The 15,845-nt window shown below is 49.9% G+C and overlaps 1 protein-coding gene across 1 annotated transcript; it reads right to left on the bottom strand.

Moving 5' to 3' along the window:
- Positions 1 to 1,017: 1,017 nt before the first annotated feature.
- On the bottom strand, positions 1,018 to 15,719 carry LOC129683194 (uncharacterized protein KIAA2012-like; the record flags this gene model as incomplete). The annotated part of the gene is given in 7 exon segments (XM_055615832.1): positions 1,018 to 1,128; positions 4,129 to 4,287; positions 7,627 to 7,872; positions 9,858 to 10,026; positions 13,118 to 13,263; positions 14,337 to 14,487; positions 15,589 to 15,719. Coding segments are annotated over 7 exon segments (1,113 nt in total), but the record flags the coding sequence as incomplete, so codon positions are not given.
- Positions 15,720 to 15,845: the final 126 nt, after the last annotated feature.

Below are 15,845 nucleotides of genomic sequence, written 5' to 3'. Positions count from 1 at the left end.
TGTCCTACCGGCTGAACCACACAGTCCTTCCAACTGTCTCTCTCCCGCTCCAACAGACTCAGACCCTAGACATTTCAAAGCTCATCCTCTGGTATAACCCAAATGGTCGTGGACGTTCTTGGATACTGAGGTTAGAAGTGAATGCATCATGCTTCCCAGAAATCCTTCTAGTGGGTGGAACTTTCAGCAACAGATGCAGACTGTAAAATGCAGTCCAGGGATCTGTCTCTGTGTGTGCGTGTGTGTGTCTTGTCATTTCAAGTGAGGAACTATGGACACAGGAATCATGATCAGGCCACACTGAGGGCAAGCCAGGGCTATGGAAATCTGGCCCTGGATCTAGGCCCGACTCATTAAGCCAGTCATGACATAACCCACCAATGCGTGCAGCGTTTACTCTTCCTCATCAAGGGGCTTGCTGGCCGCACAGCTCAGGCAAGCCCATCCTAGTGGTTTCTGGGCGGTTGACACTCATCGCCCTCTGACTTCACTTCTTTTTTTTTTTTTTCCTTTGCAAAATGGCTATTGCCCTGAGCCAGCACCTCTTTTCCAGAACGTTCCCGTGCCGAAAGGGGTTTTGGAAACTGCCTTGCTGTCTCTCTCTCAGAAGCCAGGTGAGTCATAGCAGTGAGCCAACTCACATAACAAGGATGCCTGATTGGATTACCAATTAGCCACCTCCACCTCAGGAGCGCGGTTGGAAAGAAGAAAAAGGCAGTGTTTAGTTTGGGCAAATACCAAAAGGGCTTTATCATCCTGATCATGGCACACCAGAGCTCTTCCAGGCCATCCCTCTGCAACTCCCGTCTCCAGATGTTCCGGCAAGAGGGAACTTGTTCCTCGAACACAGGGTTATTGTGTCTGGACCACAGGGGAACCTCTGTGTCAGAGAGCGGGAAAGACTGGCTGCCTCATGTCTGTTTTTAATGATGTCTCTGCTGCTGGGAGCCTTGGGGAGTTGAAGGGAAAGCCTTTCCCTCTGAAGAGGAAGCTGACCTGGAGTGTGTGTTACCTTACCTTGTCCCGGGGGAAGCGCCTCTGTTCCCATGAGCCCCTGCAGGGTCAGGCGGACATTTTCACCTTCTGGATTTGGCAAGAAGTGTTTCCATGTGGGATCTCTGTACTCATCTTGAAAATAAGCACATGTACGGGTGGTGTTACCCCAGTGCAGGTGAGGGAGGCCGAGCCTGACTGTGTTCCGGAGCGCAGGCGGGCGCTTGGATGGACATCTGGTGTGCTCTGTGCTTGCCACACTTCAGAGGTGCTTGGCAGAGCAGGTTTGTCCGGGCCCTGTCCTCTGGGGTCTGGATGAGTGGGAGTTAGGGGGCTTCCATGAGCCTACACCATGGCCATGAAGGGTCTGGAGAGATGGCAGCGCTGGATACTCTGAGGGCGGGGCTAGGCCTGTGGGGCCTGTCTTCACCTGGATGCAGCTTAGTCCCTGGGTACAGGATTTGGTGCCTCCTGCCTTGCTTTTCCTCTCAGTTGATGCCTCTCAGTGGCATTCCGTGTGTATGACCCGTGTGTATGCCTAGGACCAAATGCTGGGCCTGCACAGGAACTCCAGTCCAGGCTGCACAAGGAAGTTATCTCTGCCTTGGTTACTTGCAGAGGCCCAAGGTGTTCAGCTAAACTCACTATGGAGGAAAAACACATTTTCCTTCTCTGCCCTCAGTCTCAGCACAGAACAGGCTTATGACCAGAAGCATGGAGGGTCCCCACTCATCAAGACAGACCAAGCACATGACTGCGGGGCTAACACTTCTGTTCAGTGCTGACGCTGCTACCTGGACTTCATGTCAGATTCTTCGGGTTAAAGGCTCAGCTCCGAAAGGCTGTCCCCATGGCAACTGTTGATTGCAGGTCCACTTGTGGCCTGGGCTTCTGACCCACCAGTTATAAAGCGGGGCTTCCATGACCCTGATGCTTTCTTAGGACACCCACAGAGCTCCCTCAAGGCACTTAGGTTTACTAATGTGCTCTCAGGAACCAGCTCAGCAGCCAGGGGAGGGCGGTGCCCCCTCTGAGCCCATGTGACCCCATTAGCATAAACGACATCACTATCAGAAAAGGTTCCCCACGAGCAGGAAGAGACTTCTATCTGAAGTTCGGCAGGTTTTCAGGTCTGTGACAGAAACCAGGGACAGAGGCTGGATAGAGCTCATATTACACTACTTTCATTCTTCCTGTTTCCAAGGCAAAGCCAGAGTAGTGAGGCAGGCCTTCAGCTGACTCAGCTCACTTAACAAACACACGTATATGTATGCTTATGTATACACATATGCATGTATACAGAAAGATTCATACACATGTGCATGTATGAGCATACTCTCAAAAGACAAATGTACATACACACAGCCACAGACATGCAGGCACATACCCATGTCACATATAAACGACGGCACACACACACTGGAACATGCATCCCATCACACGCTTGAACGCACCTTAGACATGTGCTAAGACACGTGCAGGCATGCCTCATGCACACAGCACACACATGCGCTTACATGAACAAATACGCATACGTATGCCACTCTGAGATCCTCGAACATACATACGCTCACTTACACACATGCACACACACCCGGTATATACACCTGTGTCAGTCATGGCTGCGCTGTTCTGGTGTAATCACATTCCCCCTTCATGAGATTATCCAAGACTAGGTGTGTGTCTGCTGTGATTTGTCCCGGCTGTTAACCTCCAGGGAGGCCACTGGGGAAGTAGGCACACGGGCCAAGCTTGGGCCATTTGTGTATCGTGTAAGGGGATGAAGCTGAGGAAAAAAAGGCTCAAAGGCATTTGGGGAGAAAGGAGCAGGTGGGGAGGCAGGGATTTGGTTTTGACTACCTCAGCTCTAAACAGAGAATCTGTGAGCACAGAGTGAAGTTATCGACTTACATACTTAAGTCATGCTTACAGGAGTTCAGAGCCACTTACTTTGGGGACAGAATGAGAGCTGGGAGGGGAGGCGGCGGGGGGCTGGGAGGGAGCGAGCGATGGATTTAAATAGAGGCAGCCTGCTTCTGAGGAGCATGTCTGCCCAGGCTCTCAGTCCCTTTCAGTGTGAGCCGTGCTGGGGACAGAGATGTCTCTTGCTTTGCACAATCTGTCACTTCCACACTTGCTAGCTCCTTCATCTGGTGCTCCCCAGAGGAAGTGGCCCCAGGGTCTGAGGGGGGAGGAGCAGCGAACGGGCTGCTTTTTAAGAATATATATCAAGATTTATTATTTATCATTTTTATTTTATGTGTGTGAGCGGCTTGTGTACATGTATGTATATGCACCACGTTCATGCCCAGTGCCGGAGGAGGCCAGAAGAGGGCGTCAAGTTCCCCGGAACTGGAGTTACAGATGACTGTGGGCCAACTTGGGTGCCAAGGACAGAGCAGGAGTCCTCGGAGAGGGCAAACACTGCTCCTAACTGCCGGGCCAGCTCTCCGGTCCCGACTGCACTTGTCTGATGATCGCCTGCCAGTTTCCAGCCTGGCATCTCTCTTGAGATGGGTTGGATCAGGGGTAACTCAGAGTCTCAGCGGCTTTTGTTCACAGTTTCTGCCTACAGTTCGAATCCCCGTGTGGGCGGGCCACTGCATGGCTCCTGCACGTTGCTTTCGGGCTTGGTCCCTTCTTGACTGACAGTGTCTAAGTGGGGCTCAGTCACACAGGCCATGGCCTGCCCTGCCTCGTCTTCCAATAGGAACTCGGCGTCTTTTCCCTCCTGTGAACAGCCCTCAGTTCTGCCCTGGGTTGGAGAATGACTTCCCTCTCTTAACTTTATCTACTGCAAGGCCCACGGGTTCCTAGGCCTACGGAGGGTCTGGCTTAGAGTGACCTTAAGTATGTCTACTGAACTCAGTGGTGTGCGCCACAGGGGTTCAGAAAACCAAGTCATAGTGTGTAGCCGCTGGAAGGAGGAAACTGCTTGTTGGGGTGTATTGGTACAGCACACCCTCCCAACAAATTCAGACTCCTGGGGGGGGGGAGGACTGAACATTAATATCACCAACATAGTTGGAAATACCACCATTTCCCCTTTTTTGGGGGAACTAGTTCATGGCTTGCCTTGTAGCCCTGGCCAGGAGAAGACAAGGGGGTCAGGTTTCCGTGCACCCAGAGTGTTACCTGGTCCTGCTGGCAGTATCCTCTCGATTGGGTGATCCGGGGGACTGCTGCAGCCTGGTGTCCCGGCGCTGTCCGAGTCCCTCTGGATCTCGGGGCTTTTCTTTCCTTCAATTGGGGGCGAGGGTCCCAAAGGTTGGTCTACGCTCTGGGCCAACGCATCTTAAAAGCAAAATGGGAAAATCATGAATGGAAAACCTTTTGAGTCAGGAAGATGAGAGCGTGTCTTTTCTGGCGTGGTTAACTGGTGCTTGGGATGGTGGATCAGTCTGTTCTCAGCAGTGTTCCTCTTTCCCAGACCTGCTAAGGAGTAGGGAGCCACAGAGTGAAACTGCCCTTGGCTAGGACAGAGCGGGAAGGAACGGAGAAGTGACAGCCGTTACTGTTATCATAGATGGGACCTGGAGAAGACAGTGACCCTCAGAGGTTACAAAGCCCAAGTCTCAAGGAACCCAGTACAAGGACTCTGGCTTTAGGGCTCTGGGGATTTTGATTATGAGATACAGTTTTCTTTCCTTTTGAGACAATAAATTACTGGGAAGTCCAGTTTGGCTTCAAAATATGGTCTCTGCCTTAGTGCCCCCAATGCTAGGGTTACAGGCTTGTGCTACCACACCTGGCTAGATACAGATTTCTGATGACAAGGTCATTCTGCTAGACGGAGCCAGTGGTCTCATTCCCTTCTCGGGGCATTCGGGGTATGAGGTCCAGCCGCCTGCTGATTCCAGGCTAGACTGGATACTCACATCCTCGGATGCTTAAGCCCTTATATAAAATGGCATGGTACAAACTTATACACATTCCCTGCACACCTGTCTCCAGCTTCCTTAGGCTAGTGGACACAAGTAAACGCCACCCAAATAGATGTTACAGTGTACTGTTTAGAAGAAAGTGGCAAAAAAATAAAATAAAATAATAAAAAGGAGAGGGTGTTTAGTACAGTTGAGTTTCCCCTCCCCCAAATACTTTGGTGGTTGAATCTGTGGCTGTAGAGTGGGCGTGTCGATGGGCAGGGCGGACTGTGCCGCACCCCAGATGGCAAACAGCCACAGCACTGATATAACCTCCAGAAAGCACCGCGTACCACCACTCTCTCCTCTCAGACCCAGCAGGGACTGCTCCTGCAAGACAGACCTCCAAACGCTCCAGCTCTGTCCTTCAGGGCTTTATTTCACGTTTGACACTACGGTTCCCTGGAGGCCTAAAAGCTGGCTTCATACATGACCTCAGAATTTCACAGGCTGTTTGTTTATTATAAAAGCGTTTTTGTTTGTTTTGTTTTTCTTTAGAGGCAGAGTCTCTCTACACAGTCCTCATTGTCCTGGAACTGACTATGTAGACCAGGCTGGGCCTCCAAGTAACAGAGATCCACCTACCTGCTTCTGCTACCCAAATGCTAGGTTTAAAGGCGTGAGCCACCACGCCTGACAGAAGAATTTTCACAGTGGAGAAATCTGGCAGACACCACCACCTTTGGCTCCGTACAGTGTCACCCCCTATGGAACACACTGACACTGATGTCATAAGAAACCAGCCCGGAAACCTGCTGTACCCAGGAGCAACTGTCATTCTAGCATCCAGGATATAGAAATGGGAGGATCAGGAGTTCAAGGTCATACACAGTAAGTCTGGAGAAACCAGGCCAAACCCAACCTCAACTATAGCCGCAACAACAACCCAAACAACAAAGCCTAGGGAATTCTTACAGGTTAAAAGGCCCTGAAGAGATATGACAGTGAAATGTAATGCGTGGTCCTGAGTTGAATTTTGATTTGGGGGAAAACAAAAAACAAGAAACCCAGAGAACATTGTTGTTATAATTAGAAAAATTTGAATATGGATTAAATATTGGAAAACAGTTTTTCGCTAATGTTAGCTTTCTTGAGTATGATAACTGTACTGTGGCTGAGAGGGGATATTCTACGATAGGGTATATGATATCTGCGACTTACCCCCACCTAGAGCTTTAATAAAAGAAAATATATGCGTATGTGGATATGTGAAGACATGAAAGCCCGCTTCACTTCCGTGACATTAAAAGGGAAATAAATATTCTAGGGCTGAGCAAGAGAATGGGAATGTGCAGTCATTGTGTCCTGGGACAGTCCCACCTTCCAGGTCTGTGGCGGACAGAATGTGTGAAAGATCTCGCCTCTTTAGCACCTCCTTTTCTCCCTCTGAGCTGGGGGTGTCGCTGTTTCTGAGGATGGCTTTGAGCTTATGACCCTCCCTTGGCTCTCTTTCTTACGAGCATGAGTCACATACTGAACTAACTCACCCTGAGCTAGCAGAGACCTCTCAGGCCAGCCTCTCCCAGGCCTGGTAGCCAGAGGTGGGCTAGCTCTTGACTGTCAGCCCCTGGTGGGTGAAGACAGTATGCCCAGGAAGGCAGCCCAGGACGAGCAATGCTGATCTTGAATCCACCTCATTGCTGTGGCTCTCCCTGTGAACCAGAAGTGACGGGAGGTGGTCCTTGCCTGGACTAGATCTAAAGAAGCTATGAAACAGATGATTGGCATTCACAGAAGATGCCCATTAGCCTCTGCCCTGGTAGAGCACCCTGAGTTCTCCGCTGTGTCGGTTCTCAAGGGCAACTCGGGGCAAGACGTGGAGGTGATCACTGAGAGAATGCGTGCTCAGAGGGCGGAGCCTGGCACGGAGGGCGGCACACTACAAGCCAGTGTGCACCCTCTGCTTCCAGCTTCGGTGACTGGTGAGCTCCTGCCACCCCCGAGCCTGTCATCTTGCACGTGTCTTTTGGAAGAACGTTCAGGTTTCTGAAAACGGAGGACTTTCCACACACGGCTCACCACTTCTAACATATTTGCTGCATTAAAATATGCACTTTAAAATATCCACGTGCATAACTTCTTTACTACTGTTGTTATTATTCGTTTTGTTTGTGTTTTTGAGACAGGGTTTCTCTATGTAGCCTTGGCTGTCCTGGACTCATAGACCAGGCTGGCCCTGAACTCACAAAGATCTGCCTGCCTCAGCCTCCCCGAGCGCTGGGGTTATAAGCATGTGCCACTGCACCTGGCTTTATTATTCTTCTTAAAAAGTTTTTATTTTTTATTTTTTGGAGACAAGGTCTCTCTGTATAGCCCAGGCCGTGCTGGAACTTGCTATGGAGAACAAGCTGGTGTCAAACTCACAGAGATCCTTCTGCTTCTGCCTTCCAAGTTTGGGTGCCATGTGTGTAACTCCTGGTGACCGTATTAAAAAAATCACTATCACAAACTTTTAAATTGATAAGTATATATTCATAAAAGATTAGAGATGACATTTCCCTGCAGAAAAACGGGATCAGTAACAGGGCATGCAGCAAGTTTTTAGTGAGTGTAGTGCCATTTTACACCCAGAAAATATTATGGGGGCATGACTCAGTGAGTAAGTCATTGGAGAGCCAGGCGTGGTCAGTTGTATGGAAGCATGTGGGTTAAGGCACTTGCTGCCTGAACAGTAGAACAGCCATCTTCAAGAGGCTGGAGATGAACTGACCCCCCTGGCAGCCTCCTTTCTCTCTGCTGAGGACCCTCCTTTGTCTTGCCTGGTTTCCATTTGGAGTGAGCTTGCTGCGGGATGCTGGAGGGAGAGAGGAAGTACCTGGCAGTGAGGGTGTGTCCTGGCTGCTGTCCACTGGGAGATGCGCTGTTAGGCCCCTTGTCCTTCCTAAGAACAGACGTTTCAGGGGAGGCCGCCCCAGAGGCATGGCTTCTTCTGCTTCTGACAGGGGCTGCTGGGCACCTAGAAGACGGACAGAAAGCTAAGTTGTTTTTGCCATGTGTCTTGTCTTTGTGGGAGACTCATCTCTTCCTAGCTTGCACAATGGGGTTTGAAGAAATCTGTGTTCATTCTCTGGCTCCCGGGGTGGCCGTGTGACCGAGCCAGTGAATGGTTCCAGGGCTAGGACATGACCCAAGCCTGACTGCCCGCCCTTTCTTCCTTCCTGCCCTGTCCCCTTCCTCCCTTTCCTCTTTCATTCCTCCCTGTATTCTCCCCTTCCTCCCTGCCTTTTCTCCTTGGGTGATGTTGGGGAGCTAAACATTATTCATCCTTGCAGAAATCCAAGCAGCCTTGGAACAAAAGATCCTCCTGTAAAATTTCCAGAAGTCAAAAAGTCTGTAAGAAGTCAAAGGCAGTTTCTGCTGAGGTTTCTGGAAAGCTCTGACTCCCTTAAAATGGGAGTTACTCTTATTCCAGACTGACCAGTGAAGTCCCAGGAGCGAGACTGTGTTAAACAAGGGCACAGCCAGCAAAACAACTTAGGAAAGTCAGGAAATTGCTCCTGGCCACGGGGGGCGGTGGGGGAGGTTATTCTCAAGGTTCCTCCGAGAGCCTTCTTCAATCCCATTGTACCAGTACTAGGTCACGCTCTCTCAGAGGTCTTCCCTGTTCTCCTGGGCCATGCTCTCTCAGAGGTCTTCTCTGTTCTAGGTCATGCTCTCTCAGAGGTCTTCTCTGCTCTAGGTCATGCTCTCTCAGAGGTCTTCCCTGTTCTCCTGGGCCATGTTCTCTCAGAGGTCTGTTCTAGATCATGCTCTCTCAGAGGTCTGTTCTAGGTAATGCTTTCCCAGAAGTCTTCTTAGAAAGAACAAGATCTTTTTCCTGACAAGGATTATAGAGATGGTCTTTTAGATCATAAAATAATTTTAAAAATTAAAAAGATTCTTTTGGGAAAAATTTCTTTTTTATAAAGTGAAGATTTAAATAGCCAATAACTGTTTGCACCTTGGCTGATAGGGAACTCAGTTAAATAAATCTAAAGCACTAACTTCATCCAAGTTGTCTGGTGATATCCATTTCTCTGATATTTTCAACCAAGGTTTTTGTCCTGCCTAGTTTTATGCAGTCTTGACACAAGCTAGAGTTTTGCCTCCCTAAGAGCCACCTGAGGACATTTTCTTAATTAGAGATTGGTGAGGGAGGGGCTCAGTCCGTTGTGGGTGAGGTCATCCCTGGGCTGAGGTCCTCGGTGCTATAAGAAAGCAGGCTGAGCCAGGCAGGGGAGCAGGCCAGTAAGCAGCACCCTTCATGGCCTCTGCATCAGCTCCTGCCTCCAGGTTCCTGCTGTGTGAAGCCTTGGCTTCCCTCAGTAGTTTGTGACTTTGTATATGTAAATCACATAAACTCTCTCCTCCTGGTGTTTTTGTCACAGCAATAGGAATCCTAACTAGGGCAATTTTTCAATTCCATTTTTAGTTGCTTTTTTTTGTATTATATCTTTTTTTTTTTTTTTCCCTGTAAACTGCCTGAACATCTTGCACCTTTGTGCTATCTATGGTACATTGGACTTATGTATGTATCTATCTTTTTGTTGTTGTTTTGAGACAGGGTTTCTCTGTGTAGCCTTGGCTGTCCTGGACTCATTTTGTAGACCAGGCTGGCCTCGAACTCACAGTGATCTGCCTGCCTCTGCCTCCCTGAGTGTTGGGACTGAAGGGGTGCGCCACCGTGCCCGGCTCAGTCTGCCTTCTTTTCCTAGTTTAGTAACATGAGCTACGTAATGAAGGGCTTGGCAGATAGGTACAAAATTAAATTGGATATGACCAGGAGAGACCTACATATTTTGCTGCCTTTCCTTTGTTTGGAAAAGCTCATCTTTTCCTGAGGATGACCCTGGGAAGCTCAGCCATCACTCCAGGATGGGTTGGACTGGCAGGGGACCCCAACTCTCAGCCCTTTCTGGCTTCCCCCAAGTTCCTCAGAGATGCCATCAGCAGGGGACCTACCTCTTCTGCAGGCCTTTTCTCTGGGGGGCTGTGGAGTATGGAAATGGATCTCCATCGGGATAATGAAGAGCTCCATTGGAGGTACATGGCCTTTAAATCGGCTCCGCAGGGGGTTGAGGACTCTGGGTGGTTCTTCTAAAATACGAGGCAACTTCAGAGCCCTTGGTGCCTGGAGAAAGTTTAAACACAAAACCAACATGGCAGGTATCCAAACTCAGCTTCTGCAGAGGGCAAGCGGTACTGTACCTCACTGTGTTTCTTGTACAAATAGCTGCCAGGAGAGGCAAAGGTTATCGGCTGGGAGCCCTTGCCTATGGCTGTGGTGTGTGCTGCTTTGCCGCACAGGGAGCTCCACATATCCTCATCCTTTCTGGGCTGGCTCCATCCACCTGCCCACCCTGGCCGGCCTGCACCCCCCCCCCGCCGCTTACCTTCCCACCTACCTACCCACCTACCTTCCCATCTTCTGAGTCTTATCAAAGGCCCTTCTGAGTCTTATCAAACATGATAAGTCTGAGAACCTTTCAGAGAGCTAGGCTTGGCGGTCCACACCTGGAATCCTAGCACTTGGGAAACAGAGGCAGGAGGATCAGGAGTGAAGCCGAAAATTCAAAGCCATCCTGCACTTCATGAGACCCTGTCCCAAACTTCCCTCTCCTCACCATGAAGCCTTTGAGGGAACGATAGTCTCTTTGGTGACCGGGAGAACGATAAGGATGAAGCGACATTGGCCTATAAATGAGAGTGCTTCAAATGTGTTGAGGGTGAGCAGGTGAGCAAGGTGCAGAATATTGTCCAGCTCTGGTGGGAAGGGGCAGAGAATGGGGACTGGTCATTTGTGCCCGGTTCCCTTTGGCAGCTTGCAAGCCTCAATTTCTTGCTTAAAATAAGAGTGTGGTCATGCTCCTGCGCTGCAAAGGCAGGAGGTATAAATATCCTATGTAGCCACTGTAGTGTTTAGAGTGTGGGTTATTTTCATGGCTTGTGTGGTTTGTGTGTGTGTTGTATGTGTGTGTGTGTGTGTTGTGTGTACATCTGTGTTGTGTGTAGTATATGTGTGGGGGGGGATGTCTGAATGTGAGGTGTGTCTGAGGTGTGTGTGTGTGTGGTATGTAATGTGGGTGTGTATGTCTGAGGTGTGTGTGTGTGTGTGTGTGTGTGTGTGTGTGTGAGGTTGGAGCCTGGTGCATGTTAGACAAACATTTTACTGCTGAGTTGTGAACTCTCTCTTGAGACAGGGTTTCACCATATAATCCAGACTGGCTTTGAAACTCACACCTTTCTTGCCTTTGCCTTGTGAGTCCCTATACTGTTGCTGGGTATTGAACGGGGACCTTAAACTCAGGGTCTAAGATATTTATTCAAAAACATTTAATACCCAGTTTGTCCCCTAGAAGAAAAACTAAGCTTCTGATCACTTCTGTCACATCAATACAACTAAAAAGAGTCACTGTGTGCTGGCTTCAACAGATCATTTCGTTTGGCTTTTACTTCCTACACACACACACACACACACACACACACACACACACACACACACACACTCATGCCCACATGTATTATGTATACATACATGGGGGAGGAGATACCACAGAGTAATGCTTGGATTCTCTAGTTTCCAGTCATTCAGAAATTTCAGAAGACTTCACTTTCTGTTTCTAGCGTTTGGCATATGACTTTAGTGCCCTGGGACATATGGGTACACATTTCACAGGAAGAAAAAGAAAAAAAAAAAAAAAAGAAAAAAGATTCTCCCTTTCCCCTCCCCACCAATGCTTAAAAGAAAAAAAAAATCAGAAACACACATAAGCGTCCTACATGCTTGGGATTGATTGAGGAAGAAAATTCTGCCCAACTTATGCAAAGCAATATTTACAATTTTGAGACGTTAAGAAAACCATTAGCCAAACACACGCACATAGGACCTCTGTTCCCGGAGACCCTCCCGATGCAGGTGTTGCTGTGAATACGGACCTCGGACCTCGGACCTCGGAGGCTCTGTTTCACAAGGGTGGCATTGAGAAGACTGTGTGGGGATTCAGACTGCTTGCGTGGGGGACGGCTGACAAGCCAAGCCTTAATTTCTGTATTCTGATTAGAAATTGACACAGGGTTTTAACACAGTGCAAAATATCGCTTTCCTATGATAACGAATGCATGGGGTTCAAAGAAGTCCTTCCTTCTGAGCCTGGCTCTGTCCAGCCTGGCTGAGTGTGGGGGCCTGTGTGGATCCTGTGGAGATGATGGAGGTTGGGGCTGCTCTTCACTCCTGGCCCAGACTGTCCTGAACAGAGTGGAAACGGTGCTCCTCCCTGACATGGGGCTGCCTGGGGTCCTGCAGAGCCAGGGCAGATGATGTGGGTCCTCAGTGTGGAGCTGTCCAGCTGGACTCGGAGGAAGTCCTAACGGGAGGAACACCATCTCCATCCTCCTGGCTCTGTGAGGTCCCTGTCATCATCTGACCCCAGACGGTTTAGCCGACGTGAGCAACCGCCTGCATTCACACAGGAGCTGTGGGCCAGAGCACTGTGGAGTTTCTACATGGCCTACCCATCATCGATGCCTCCCAGAAGCCAAAGCCCCGTACAGAATGGCGAGACAGGGTCAGGCCGGAGATGGCCGGAGTCACCTTAAGGAAGACGTGGTTTTGACTGCTAAAATTTTTATTACTTTTACTTATTTGCTCATTTACTTATATGTGCGTGGGCAGCCGCCACTCGGTGCTGTGGACGTCAGAGGACGGCTGTGGGAGGTGGTGCTGTGATTCTGTCTCCTGAGTCCCAGCACTGAGTCAGGTTTGGTGGCCAGAGCCTTTACTGGCGGTGCCATCCTGCCGGCCTGTCCTGGGAGGACGCTGCAGGCTTGCCAAACGACCCGACGTTGGCAGAGGTGACAGCAGAGCAAACACCGCTGGAGTCAGTTTCCCCAGCATTTTAACTGGTGGTGAACTGGTTGCTCACAAGCTCCAGTTCTGCCCTTGCTTGCCAGACTCCCTGGTCCCTAACAGAACAAAGGGTTCCGCTCTGAGGAGTGACCGGGCCCTGAAATTCACGACTTCCAGCAGCAAATTACTGCAGAACCTTCATACCAGCTCCAGCCTGTGAGCTCGGGGACAGCCATCTGAGTCACGTTATTCCTAGGATGGGATTAAACACACACACACACACACACACACACACACGTATGTACACACACAGATACCATACACAGACACACAGACACACAGAGACATGCACAGGTAACACACTCTCCTCCCCTACCTTCCTTTTCTCTGCTTCCCCCAGGGTACTCTGCTCTGAGCCTCTGGCGGACGCTATAGGCGGGAAAAGGCATTTTTCAGCAGGAGGCTCCTGTGACGACAAGCAGCCGCCTCTGGCCTTGTGGGGTTTCACGTTCCCTTGTTTGTCTGTAGAAACAAGTAGGAATGAAAACGTGTCAGTTGTAGGCAAGGGGTGAACTGCTGGGTTTAGCTTTTGTTACTTCTTTCTCTTCTTAGAAACTTGTTTTTATTATTATTTGTGTGTGCCTGTGTGTGTGCGTGTGTGTGTGTGTGTGTGTGTGTGTGTGTGTGCTACATGCCTGCAGAGGTCAGAGGATATCAGATCCCTTGGAGCTAGTCACAGGTAGTTGAGATAGCCATGAGCCATCCATTGTGGGTGCTGGGAACTGAACTGGGGTCCTCTGAAAGAGCAGCAAGTACTTTAAACCACTGAGCCACCTCTCTAGCCCTCTCTTTTATCTTTAAATTTTTTTTTTTTTTGAGCAGGGTTTCATACGGGAGCCCAGGGTAGCTAGCCTGAAACCTACTCTGTAACTCTGGATGTTCTTAAACTGGTGCCTCAGCCTCCCGAGTGCTTAGATTACAAACATACACCACCATACCCCAGCCTGAGTGGCTTTTCTGTGTATACAATGAAGAGATGAGGGAAATAGAAGTTTTGTGTAAGTGTAGCCGACGAGAAGAAAATGAGGGATCGTGAGGGATGCTGGGACGGCCGTGGCTTTGACATGGCAGGCGGGGGAGCCTCGCTCTCACTCTCTGGCCTCTTGCTGGCTGAGTGGTGGTGGGAAAAGCAGCAATAACCACACACGTGCATTGGGAAGTAAACACGGGAAGAAAATTATGCACCATGTTTTACACGGATTGACCCGAGCAATCCCCATGGTGGTGGTATCCTCGGAGCCATGCTGTTCCACAGGGCGGGGAAACAGCCTCAGCAAAAGCAAACAACTTACTGGCCGGTGGGTGGGGGATAAGTCAAACTCAGTACCTGAATGACAGGATCCGGGGGGCTGAGCACTAGGCGAAGAGGAGACTATCAGAGTCTAACCCTCATATTAACCGGGCTCTGCTTGCTATTTTCAAGGGTGAGTGGCGAGAAGAAGGGGCACTTGGGGAGCCTGTGTTCTCAAGTGAACGCGGCATTAGGCTGTGCTCCCATCAACACTGGCCCGAGCGCCCGAGACCTGCCTTTCTACCTGGGAAGGCGCCACAGAAGAACGTGAAGAGGGACTTGTCACTGGGAAGCGGAGGGTGGCTGATTCGGGCCTTCCTGGAGGCCTGCTGCGTCCTTCCATTGTGACTTTCCTCTGAAGCCTGGACGCGGAGGTGGCTCTCTGTCAACGTGTCCTAGGGAAGGCAGACGCACATTCTCGTAAGCAGAAGGGAAGAGAGCGGCTCTCTTTGCATCGGGGCTCGTGGACTCGAGGATGAAGTCTCTGAAGACTGGGAGGACAAACAAGGTCACAGGAGCGCAGTCTCCAATTCTGTTTATTACCACAGAACACGTAGTTTTTGACCAGAGAAGGAATGACGTACAGCTGCGTCTGACATGCAGCGCTTAAGGGGTCACAGAAAGAAAATAAAAACCAGAGCGAAGTGCTTAAATCATGGCCTTCACATCATAAAATGTCCTCTTCCCCCTTCTGTAGTGTGGCTCTTCTCCACGTTTCTGCTGTCCTTGACATGTGACCTCGTAAAGCCAAACACGATTATTCAAGACAGGAGTAGATACTGTCTGTGTTGCCCTGAGCAACTGTTAACACACACACCACACACGCCTCTCTCACGCATACACCCACTCTCTCACTGAACCCCCACCCCCATTCACCGCACACAGAGACACACACAGAAACACACACACAGACATACACACACACAGACAAAAACACGAACACACACACACACAGAGACAAACACACAGAGACACATACACACAGACACACACAACCTTAGAGTTTAGAAAGCATTTCTTCATTTTAACTCACGACTCCATTCCGCAGGGGCATCCACTCAGGCTGAAAGTTAAGCTCTTAGTCTATTACAACTAGCAAGAAGCGTAGAGCAAGTCTAGGGCCACGAGCTCTTTCTTCCTGCACAGACCCCAGCTGCCTGCGTGGGCGGGGGAGTCAAGGAGAAGCTGGTTCACCAGTGCGGGGAAACAGGAGCTGGACAGAGTTAAACTGTCCACACCACCCAGGACCTCTGAAAATACTTCAAATCATACTCAGGTAGGGGATGTGTGGGCTGCATTTCCCAGGCGTGTTTACCCGCAGAAAACCCCCTTTCAAAGGAGCCTCCGGCCATGCCAGGGTTCCTCAGGTGACGTCTTAGGAGACATTATTCAAAGTATCCTTCTCTCCTCTGGAGAGTCTCATGGAACGGCCGAAAGAGGGAGAGCCTCCTCTAAAGCCAAGAACAGGGGGACCTCCCTCACCCCCGAAATGGTACCTCAGCTCGGGTTTCATCCTCTTGCCATGGCTGCTTCCTGAGTGACGTCAGGTGAGAACTGCTGTGGTTCTGAGCAGCAGAGCCCTGGTCCCCGTCTGCACCAGCTTCCCCTTCATCCAGGCCCCGTTGACCTATAAGGTGACAGGAGGTCAGTTGGAGACCTCAGACTTGGTATGGCTCCACTGCTTTTTTTTTTTTTTTTTTTTTTTTTTTTTGAAAGCTTTATTTATGTATTGTACATGAGCGCTCTATCTGCA

This window comes from Psammomys obesus, unplaced genomic scaffold (assembly GCF_907164565.1).
Source record: "Psammomys obesus unplaced genomic scaffold, mPsaObe1.curated_primary_1811, whole genome shotgun sequence".
NCBI lineage: Eukaryota > Metazoa > Chordata > Mammalia > Rodentia > Muridae > Psammomys > Psammomys obesus.
This window is presented reverse-complemented; position numbering and strand designations above follow the sequence as displayed.